General features: G+C 48.7%; 1 protein-coding gene across 1 annotated transcript in view; it reads left to right on the forward strand.

The window, feature by feature from the left end:
- The first annotated feature begins 571 nt into the window (after window positions 1–571).
- Window positions 572–12,206, forward strand: part of CFAP157 (cilia and flagella associated protein 157) — a 111,911-nt gene continuing 100,276 nt past the window's right edge. The window contains exon 1 of the mRNA XM_075324720.1: window positions 572–767. Coding sequence (XP_075180835.1) covers window positions 631–767 — 137 coding nt within the window. The 5' untranslated portion in view covers window positions 572–630. The remainder of the gene's footprint in view (window positions 768–12,206) is intronic.

Genomic DNA, 12,206 nt, shown 5'->3' on the forward strand with positions numbered 1-12,206 from the left:
AAAAATAAAATTAATAATAAACATGCAAAAATAAAATATCCAATAATAAAATAATATTGCCAAAAATGAAAAAAAGTATATATTTAACGTTCCCCCCCAAAAATGCATAATAATGATAACCAAAAATTACATAACATCTAACCATAATAACCAATATAAAATACAATAATATAGTAAAATAATAACCAATAATAAATTAGAATTAAGTTTCCAAAAATAATAAGAAATATAAAAAATAAATAACCAATAACAAACAAAAATAATAATTAATAATAATGACACCATCCAAAAATAAAGTAATAAAATAACATCCAACAATGAAAACATATTAAATATATATATACACACACACCATTTTCTACCCCAAGAAAATAATAATAATAATAATAATAAATAAAGAAAAAAATGGTAACATTCAAAATTAGAAACCGCTGATTACGTCACCACTGAGCGGATATACCACGTGGTGTCTGCTGGCAGGCGGGCAGTCTGCAGCCTGAGGCCCCGCCCTCTCGTGTTTGTCATGGTGTGGGCGTGGCTTTAGTGATGTTTTACACTGGGCGTATCAAAGGGCGGGGCTTGGTTGCTAGGTAACAGGACGCTACACGGAGACATCGGGAGAGAAGCAAGATGCCGCCCAAGAAGAAAAAGGGAAGCGCCAAGAAGAAGAAGACGCTGCCGGAGCCGAGCAAACCGGAGCCGGTGCCTGAGGGGAGCAAGGAGCATTATCAGCTGCAGATCCAGGACCTGGAGGGCAGAGTGGACCGGTAATTGTGACATTGATACTTGTGGTACTACAAGTCCCAGCACCGCAGACTGTCAGAGCGGGTAGCCAAGAGGTTCTGCATCAGCAGTGACCCGATATAATAAGCCTGTAACGAATACACTTTATAAATAAAGTTATTTGAAACCAGGACATTGATAAGCAGCCTTCTAAATAACTTTATTTATAACTGTTTGCAGAGACATAATGAACAGCATTAACCCCTTCCCCTTGAATCGATCCCTTTGTGATGTTTTTTCCTCGCCCCTATAGCCGCTCTCACTGAATACACCCGCCATATATAAAGCCCCTGAGCTCGCTGAATACACCCGCCATATATAAACCTCCTGAGCTCGCTGAATACACCCGCCATATATAAAGCCCCTGAGCTCGCTGAATACACCCGCCATATATAAAGCTCCTGAGCTCGCTGAATACACCCGCCATATATAAAGCTCCTGAGCTCGCTGAATACACCCGCCATATATAAAGCTCCTGAGCTCGCTGAATACACCCGCCATATATAAATCTCCTGAGCTCGCTGAATACACCCGCCATATATAAAGCTCCTGAGGTCACTGAATACACCCGCCATATATAAAGCTCCTGAGCTCGCTGAATACACCCGCCATATATAAAGCTCCTGAGGTCACTGAATACACCCGCCATATATAAAGCTCCTGAGCTCGCTGAATACACCCGCCATATATAAAGCTCCTGAGCTCGCTGAATACACCCGCCATATATAAAGCTCCTGAGGTCACTGAATACACCCGCCATATATAAAGCTCCTGAGCTCGCTGAATACACCCGCCATATATAAAGCTCCTGAGCTCGCTGAATACACCCGCCATATATAAAGCTCCTGAGCTCGCTGAATACACCCGCCATATATAAAGCTCCTGAGCTCGCTGAATATCACCCGCCATATATAAAGCTCCTGAGCTCGCTGAATACACCCGCCATATATAAAGCTTCTGAGCTCGCTGAATACACCCGCCATATATAAAGCTCCTGAGCTCGCTGAATACACCCGCCATATATAAAGCTCCTGAGCTCGCTGAATACACCCGCCATATATAAAGCTCCTGAGCTCGCTGAATACACCCGCCATATATAAAGCCCCTGAGCTCGCTGAATACACCCGCCATATATAAAGCTCCTGAGCTCGCTAAATACACCCGCCATATATAAAGCTCCTGAGCTCGCTGAATACACCCGCCATATATAAAGCTCCTCAGCTCGCCTAATAGCACCCGCCATATATAAAGCTCCTGAGCTCGCCTAATAGCACCCGCCATATATAAAGCTCCTGAGCTCGCTGAATACACCCGCCATATATAAAGCTCCTGAGATCGCCTAATAGCACCCGCCATATATAAAGCTCCTGAGCTCGCTGAATAGCACACGCCATATATAAAGCTCCTGAGCTCGCTGAATACACCCGCCATATATAAAGCTCCTGAGCTCGCTGAATACACCCGCCATATATAAAGCTCCTGAGCTCGCTGAATACACCCGCCATATATAAAGCTGCTGAGCTCGCTGAATACACCCGCCATATATAAAGCCCCTGATCTCACTGAATACACCCGCCATATATAAAGCTCCTGAGCTCGCTGAATACACCCGCCATATATAAAGCTCCTGAGCTCGCTGAATACACCCGCCATATATAAAGCTGCTGAGCTCGCTGAATAGCACCCGCCATATATAAAGCTCCTGAGCTCGCTGAATAGCACCCGCCATATATAAAGCTCCTGAGCTCGCTGAATAGCACCCGCCATATATAAAGCTCCTGAGCTCGCTGAATAGCACCCGCCATATATAAAGCTCCTGAGCTCGCTGAATACACCCGCCATATATAAAGCTCCTGAGCTCGCTGAATAGCACCCGCCATATATAAAGCTCCTGATCTCACTGAATAGCACCCGCCATATATAAAGCTCCTGAGCTCGCTGAATACACCCGCCATATATAAAGCTCCTGATCTCACTGAATAGCACCCGCCATATATAAAGCCCCTGAGCTCGCTGAATACACCCGCCATATATAAAGCTCCTGAGCTCGCTGAATATACCCGCCATATATAAAGCTCCTGAGCTCGCCTAATAGCACCCACCATATATAAAGCTCCTGAGCTCGCTGAATACACCCGCCATATATAAAGCTCCTGAGCTCGCTGAATAGCACCCGCCATATATAAAAGCTCCTGAGCTCGCTGAATAGCACCCGCCATATATAAAGCCCCTGAGCTCGCTGAATACACCCGCCATATATAAAGCCGCTGAGCTCGCTGAATACACCCGCCATATATAAAGCTGCTGAGCTCGCTGAATAGCACCCGCCATATATAAAGCTCCTGAGCTCGCTGAATAGCACCCGCCATATATAAAGCTCCTGAGCTCGCTGAATAGCACCCGCCATATATAAAGCTCCTGAGCTCGCTGAATAGCACCCGCCATATATAAAGCTCCTGAGCTCGCTGAATACACCCGCCATATATAAAGCTCCTGAGCTCGCTGAATACACCCGCCATATATAAAGCTCCTGAGCTCGCTGAATAGCACCCGCCATATATAAAGCTCCTGAGCTCGCTGAATACACCCGCCATATATAAAGCTCCTGAGCTCGCTGAATACACCCGCCATATATAAAGCCCCTGAGCTCGCTGAATACACCCGCCATATATAAAGCTCCTGAGCTCGCTGAATACACCCGCCATATATAAAGCCCCTGAGCTCGCTGAATACACCCGCCATATATAAAGCTCCTGAGCTCGCTGAATACACCCGCCATATATAAAGCCCCTGAGCTCGCTGAATAGCACCCGCCATATATAAAGCTCCTGAGCTCGCTGAATAGCACCCGCCATATATAAAGCTCCTGAGCTCGCTGAATACACCCGCCATATATAAAGCACCTGAGCTCGCTGAATAGCACCCGCCATATATAAAGCTCCTGAGCTCGCTGAATACACCCGCCATATATAAAGCTCCTGAGCTCGCTGAATACACCCGCCATATATAAAGCCCCTGAGCTCGCTGAATATCACCCGCCATATATAAAGCTCCTGAGCTCGCTGAATACACCCGCCATATATAAAGCTCCTGAGCTCGCTGAATACACCCGCCATATATAAAGCTCCTGAGCTCGCTGAATACACCCGCCATATATAAAAGCTCCTGAGCTCGCCTAATAGCACCCGCCATATATAAAGCTCCTGAGCTCGCTGAATACACCCGCCATATATAAAGCTCCTGAGCTCGCTGAATAGCACCCGCCATATATAAAAGCTCCTGAGCTCGCTGAATAGCACCCGCCATATATAAAGCCCCTGAGCTCGCTGAATACACCCGCCATATATAAAGCTGCTGAGCTCGCTGAATACACCCGCCATATATAAAGCTGCTGAGCTCGCTGAATAGCACCCGCCATATATAAAGCTCCTGAGCTCGCTGAATAGCACCCGCCATATATAAAGCTCCTGAGCTCGCTGAATAGCACCCGCCATATATAAAGCTCCTGAGCTCGCTGAATAGCACCCGCCATATATAAAGCTCCTGAGCTCGCTGAATACACCCGCCATATATAAAGCTCCTGAGCTCGCTGAATACACCCGCCATATATAAAGCTCCTGAGCTCGCTGAATAGCACCCGCCATATATAAAGCTCCTGAGCTCGCTGAATACACCCGCCATATATAAAGCTCCTGAGCTCGCTGAATAGCACCCGCCATATATAAAGCTCCTGAGCTCGCTGAATACACCCGCCATATATAAAGCCCCTGAGCTCGCTGAATACACCCGCCATATATAAAGCTCCTGAGCTCGCTGAATACACCCGCCATATATAAAGCTCCTGAGCTCGCTGAATACACCCGCCATATATAAAGCCCCTGAGCTCGCTGAATATCACCCGCCATATATAAAGCTCCTGAGCTCGCTGAATACACCCGCCATATATAAAGCTCCTGAGCTCGCTGAATACACCCGCCATATATAAAGCTCCTGAGCTCGCTGAATACACCCGCCATATATAAAGCTCCTGAGCTCGCTGAATACACCCGCCATATACAAAGCCCCTGAGCTCGCTGAATAGCACCCGCCATATATAAAGCCCCTGAGCTCGCTGAATACACCCGCCATATATAAAGCTCCTGAGCTCGCTGAATACACCCGCCATATATAAAGCTCCTGAGCTCGCTGAATACACCCGCCATATATAAAGCTCCTGAGCTCGCTGAATAGCACCCGCCATATACAAAGCTCCTGAGCTCGCTGAATACACCCGCCATATATAAAGCCCCTGAGCTCGCTGAATATCACCCGCCATATATAAAGCTCCTGAGCTCGCTGAATACACCCGCCATATATAAAGCTCCTGAGCTCGCTGAATACACCCGCCATATATAAAGCTCCTGAGCTCGCTGAATAGCACCCGCCATATATAAAGCTCCTGAGCTCGCTGAATACACCCGCCATATATAAAGCTCCTGAGCTCGCTGAATAGCACCCGCCATATACAAAGCTCCTGAGCTCGCTGAATACACCCGCCATATATAAAGCCCCTGAGCTCGCTGAATAGCACCCGCCATATATAAAGCTCCTGAGCTCGCTGAATACACCCGCCATATATAAAGCTCCTGAGCTCGCTGAATAGCACCCGCCATATATAAAGCTCCTGAGCTCGCTGAATACACCCGCCATATATAAAGCTCCTGAGCTCGCTGAATACACCCGCCATATATAAAGCTCCTGAGCTCGCTGAATACACCCGCCATATATAAAGCTCCTGAGCTCGCTGAATAGCACCCGCCATATACAAAGCTCCTGAGCTCGCTGAATACACCCGCCATATATAAAGCCCCTGAGCTCGCTGAATAGCACCCGCCATATATAAAGCTCCTGAGCTCGCTGAATACACCCGCCATATATAAAGCTCCTGAGCTCGCTGAATACACCCGCCATATATAAAGCTCCTGAGCTCGCTGAATACACCCGCCATATATAAAGCTCCTGAGCTCGCTGAATACACCCGCCATATATAAAGCTCCTGAGCTCGCTGAATACACCCGCCATATATAAAGCTCCTGAGCTCGCTGAATAGCACCCGCCATATATAAAGCTCCTGAGCTCGCTGAATACACCCGCCATATATAAAGCTCCTGAGCTCGCTGAATACACCCGCCATATATAAAGCTCCTGAGCTCGCTGAATAGCACCCGCCATATATAAAGCTCCTGAGCTCGCTGAATACACCCGCCATATATAAAGCTCCTGAGCTCGCTGAATACACCCGCCATATATAAAGCTCCTGAGCTCGCTGAATACACCCGCCATATATAAAGCTCCTGAGCTCGCTGAATAGCACCCGCCATATATAAAGCTCCTGAGCTCGCTGAATACACCCGCCATATATAAAGCTCCTGAGCTCGCTGAATACACCCGCCATATATAAAGCCCCTGAGCTCGCTGAATACACCCGCCATATATAAAGCTCCTGAGCTCACCTAATAGCACCCGCCATATATAAAGCTCCTGAGCTCACCTAATAGCACCCGCCATATATAAAGCTCCTGAGCTCGCTGAATACACCCGCCATATATAAAGCTCCTGAGCTCGCTGAATACACCCGCCATATATAAAGCCCCTGAGCTCGCTGAATAGCACCCGCCATATATAAAGCTCCTGAGCTCGCTGAATACACCCGCCATATATAAAGCTCCTGAGCTCGCTGAATACACCCGCCATATATAAAGCTCCTGAGCTCGCTGAATACACCCGCCATATACAAAGCTCCTGAGCTCGCTGAATAGCACCCGCCATATATAAAGCCCCTGAGCTCGCTGAATACACCCGCCATATATAAAGCTCCTGAGCTCGCTGAATACACCCGCCATATATAAAGCTCCTGAGCTCGCTGAATACACCCGCCATATATAAAGCTCCTGAGCTCGCTGAATACACCCGCCATATATAAAGCTCCTGAGCTCGCGGAATACACCCGCCATATATAAAGCTCCTGAGCTCGCTGAATACACCCGCCATATATAAAGCTCCTGAGCTCGCTGAATAGCACCCGCCATATATAAAGCTCCTGAGCTCGCTGAATACACCCGCCATATATAAAGCTCCTGAGCTCGCTGAATACACCCGCCATATATAAAGCTCCTGAGCTCGCTGAATAGCACCCGCCATATATAAAGCTCCTGAGCTCGCTGAATACACCCGCCATATATAAAGCTCCTGAGCTCGCTGAATACACCCGCCATATATAAAGCCCCTGAGCTCGCTGAATACACCCGCCATATATAAAGCTCCTGAGCTCACCTAATAGCACCCGCCATATATAAAGCTCCTGAGCTCACCTAATAGCACCCGCCATATATAAAGCTCCTGAGCTCGCTGAATACACCCGCCATATATAAAGCTCCTGAGCTCGCTGAATAGCACCCGCCATATATAAAGCTCCTGAGCTCGCTGAATACACCCGCCATATATAAAGCTCCTGAGCTCGCTGAATACACCCGCCATATATAAAGCTCCTGAGCTCGCTGAATACACCCGCCATATACAAAGCTCCTGAGCTCGCTGAATAGCACCCGCCATATATAAAGCCCCTGAGCTCGCTGAATACACCCGCCATATATAAAGCTCCTGAGCTCGCTGAATACACCCGCCATATATAAAGCTCCTGATGTAATACTTATTCTATGTTCTGAGGATTTCGATAGCGTAGGGCAATGACAATCAGAGACGAGTTCCGGGTACAAGATGTTTTATAGTATGTCACCACGGTAGATACAGAACAAACACAACAACACAATAACACATACAATACTTTCCGGAATAGACACGCAGGGGATTCCCGGGGCCACGCACCGGACTCCCCCAGGGAGACCACCAGAGCGAACCCCTATACAGGGACTGTCCGGCAATCTACCCCGGAAGGCCTAAATGCGCAGCAGCCGGGATAAGGAGCAAGCGGTAAAGTCAATGAGTGTCCGTACGGAAATGTTTGTCCAGAATGGTTACGAACCAAAAGAGAACCAGGCGGAGTGCTGACCGAAGATGGTAAAACGGAATCCGGGCACAGCCTTGAAGAGCCGGGTACAGTCCAGAGTCAATCGGTAGGTAGTCTTTTAGGGGAATCCAGAGGCAATCAGGAATAAGCAGCAAACACAGCAGGAGCACACAGCAGGCAGTATACTCAGGCACTGGACTGGGCTGGGAGGCGGCCTTTTAAGCAGCTGGACAGGAAGTAGGGCAACAGAACGGTAACCTCCATGTTAACCGAGGGCAAGGGCAGTCAAAAGAGAACTGGAAAACCTGGAAACCTGACATTACTCCCCCCCCCACAGACGGCCTCAGGACGGATCAGGGCCAGGTTTGTCCGGGTACCGTCGATGAAACTGAGCAATCTTCCGGGGTGCCCGAATGTTACCCACTGGTTCCCAGGAATCGTCCTCGGGGGCGTACCCCTGCCAACGTACCAGATACTGAAGCCGACGACGATGGAGCCGGGAGTCAATAATGTCCTCAACCACGAACTGCTCCTCGCCGTCGACCATCACAGGCGGAGGAGGAGGCACAATACGACCATGAAACGTATTAGGGGAAACGGGTTTGAGGAGAGACACATGAAAGACCGGGTGTACCTTTAGATGGTGCGGTAACCGTAGCCGACAGGCCACAGGGCTCACGATCCCGGTGATTTTAAACGGACCGATGAATTTTTGTCCTAGTTTTTGCGAAGGAACACCCAATCTCAGGTTTTTGGTGGATAACCATACAGAGTCCCCTACCTTATACATGGGTGCCGGTTTCCGGTGAGTGTCCGCCGACCTCTTGTAACGCTCCTGGGCCGTAGCCACGGTGTCCTTTAGAACCTCCAGATTTTGTCGTATTTCTGTCACTCTGTCCTCCACCGCTGGTACCGAAACCGCAACCGGTGACCTAGGCAAAATAGTCGGATGGTAACCCAGGTTAGCGAAAAAGGGCGTTACCTTAGTGGAGCTGCTCTGTGTGTTGTTGTAGGAGAACTCCGCCAACGGAAGCATCTTCAACCAATCGTCTTGGAGATGGCTGACATAACAGCGAAGGTATTGTTCCAGGGTTTGATTCGTCCGTTCGGTTTGTCCATTTGTCTGAGGATGGTATGCAGAAGACAAACAGACATCAATCTGGAGTGCCGTACAAAACCCCTTCCAGAATCTAGACGTGAACTGCACGCCCCGATCGGAGATGATCTCATCCGGTACCCCATGCAATCGGAATACGTTCTGGACAACCAAATCCACTGTCTCTGCGGCTGAGGGAAGACCGGTACACGGAATGAAGTGAGCAGCTTTAGTCAATCGATCCACCACCACTAAAATGGTATTATGCCCGCCTGAGACTGGCAACTCCACAATAAAATCCATGGAGATAGACCCCCAAGGGCGAGATGGCACGGGTAACGGTTGGAGGAGTCCCGTAGGAGCCACACGAGGGACCTTGCACCGGGCACAAACCACACATGAGTGGACATAGTCCTTCACGTCCTTTAAACAGGTAGGCCACCAGAAAAACCGGCTCAGAAATTCCTGCGTCTTCTGTACCCCCCTATGACCGGCCAACACGGAGTCATGAACCAACTTGAGAACCCGAAGTCTTACGGCCTCCGGGACATAAATGCGTCGTTCTCTTAACCACACACCATTCCGAAGAACAAGAGTTACATCATTCGGGGGGGCAGCAAGAAATACATCACCATCATAGGCCAGCTTGATGTCCTTCCACAAGTCCTGGTCCTGGATTACTCCAACGAAATTGGCATCTGATAACACGGTCTGCGACGGGGTTCCAGGCACGGAGTCCACGGCAGGGATTCGGGACAAGGCATCGGCTTTCCCATTACGTGAACCTGGACGGTATGTAACAACAAAATTGAATTGGTTAAGAAATAGGCTCCAACGGGCTTGCCGTGGAGACAGGCACCTGGCAGACTTAAGAAATTCCAGATTACGATGATCTGTGAGTACTATCACTTGCTGCGCGGCTCCCTGTAAGTGGTGTCTCCATTCCTTGAAGGCGGCAATAATCGCCAATAATTCCTTATCCGCAATGTCGTAGTTCCTTTCCGCAGGGGACAACCTGCGGGAGAAGAAGGCACACGGATGCAGGAGACTCTTGTCCCCGGTCCTTTGAGAAAGAATGGCCCCTAATGCGTAGTCGGAAGCGTCGACCTCCACGATGAAGGGAAGTGCGGGATTCGGATGCACTAGTATGGGTGCTGAGGTAAAACATCCCTTGAGACGATGGAACGCTTCCTGAGCCTGGGCGGACCATACAAACTTCTGTCCTTTCTTAGTCAACAGGGTGATGGGACGAACAATCTCTGAAAAGTTACGGATAAAGCGTCGGTAAAAGTTGGCAAAACCGACAAAGCGTTGTACCTCTTTGATGTTTCCCGGTTCCGGCCAGTCGAGAATGGCTTGTATCTTGCTAGATTCCATGTTCAGTCCCTGAGGAGAGATGACATAACCTAAGAATTGTATTTGTGAGCAGTGGAACTCACATTTCTCCAGTTTAATGTACAGGTGGTTGTCCCTCAGCCGGGTAAGTACGGTCTTGACGTGCTCCTGGTGTTCCTGGAGAGAATCAGAAAAGATTAGAATATCATCCAGATAGATCACCATGAATTGGTCCATGATATCCCTGAAAATATCATTAACTAGATGTTGAAATGCCGCAGGAGCGTTACAAAGTCCAAAAGGCATCACTAAATACTCAAAATGTCCGTACCGACATCGGAACGCGGTCTTCCACTCGTCTCCGGGACGTATACGAAGCAGATTATATGCCCCACGGAGGTCCAATTTGGTGAATATCTTTGCCTGTTGGACTCTCTCCAATAGCTCCGGAATCAACGGTAACGGATACCGGTTCCGGATGGTTATTTTATTCAGTTCCCGGTAGTCAATACAGGGTCTCAGAGTCCCCTCCTTCTTTTTCACAAAAAAGATGGGTGCCCCTGCGGGCGAGGTAGACGGGCGAATAAATCCCTTGGCCAGGCTTTCATCAATATACTCCTTTAGGGCTTCTAGCTCAGGTGCCGCCAACGGGTAAACATGACCAAACGGGATTTCTGCCCCTGGGAGTAAGTCTATGGGGCAATCATACGGTCTATGCGGAGGAAGCCGATCGGCCTTTCTTTTGTCGCATATGTCAGCGAAGTCACGATAAACCGAGGGTAAAACGGGTACCTGTACCGTGCCTTCTGCATGTGGTGTTACCGGAACCGGAACAGTTGGACAAATGGCCGGATCACTCTGCGGTGGGAAGGATATCTCCTTAGTTTCCCAATTGATGACCGGATTTGTAGACCGTAGCCACGGAATACCTAAAATAATCGGAAAATGTGGAGAAGTGATCATCATGAAAATAAGAGTCTCCTGCTGACCTGGTTTCATCACGCATTCTAGCGGTACTGTTTCCCGATCCACTGGTCCAGATGTTAACGGAGATCCGTCTACCGTCTCCATGGTAACCGGTGAGGATCTTTGCTGAGTCCGGATACCGTGTTTACTAGCAAAAGAAAAGTCCATGAAATTTCCCCCTGCCCCAGAGTCTATCATTGCAGAGGTAGGAATTAGCTGTCCCTCCCACCGGATCTGAATGGGGAGTGAACAATGGGTATATTTCCCTTCTGAGTCCTTCGGTGAGGTAGACATTACAGTCAAGGGACATACCGCATCCAAGTGTCCACTTGCCTCAGAGATATCAGACTCTGCGTCCGTGTTATCACACTCTGCCATGGCTGCCAATACCTTATTTGGGCGATTCGGACGTTTCGGGCAGTCGATTAAGAAATGGTCCGATTGACCGCAGTAGAAACACAAACGCTCACGGAGCCGGTGTTCACGACGTTCGTTGGTCTCTCGCTTTTGTAGAGAGTCCACTTGCATAGGAACGTCCTCAGCCTCCCGTGGCGTCCTGAAAGCAGGTTCTCTGGAAGGAAACGTATTATTATTTATACGGTTTATAGCTGCCCATTTTTCCTGTCTACGTTCCGTCAAACGGGTATCTATGCGCACACAGTGCTGGAGAAACAGGTCAAAATCCCCTGGGGATTCGGAACGGGCTAACTCGTCCTTGATGGTACCGGACAAACCCTTTCTGAAAACGGACAATAATGCATTGTTTCCCCAGTCGGTGTCTACCACTAACCTCCTGAACTCAGTGGCGTATTCAATGACAGAGCGCTTTCCCTGACGTAAGGAAAGGAGAGCAGATTCAGCGGTAGCACGGCGATTCAGATCATCAAACATCTGCGCCATTGCGTTCAGAAAGTCATCTAGGTGATTTAAACGGATGTCCCGGTTCTCTATCATAGGATTAGCCCAAGCCAGTGCTCGTGAGGTTAATAACATGATGATACATAACACCTTTGACCGGTC

This window comes from Anomaloglossus baeobatrachus, chromosome 9 (genome assembly GCF_048569485.1).
Source record: "Anomaloglossus baeobatrachus isolate aAnoBae1 chromosome 9, aAnoBae1.hap1, whole genome shotgun sequence".
NCBI lineage: Eukaryota > Metazoa > Chordata > Amphibia > Anura > Aromobatidae > Anomaloglossus > Anomaloglossus baeobatrachus.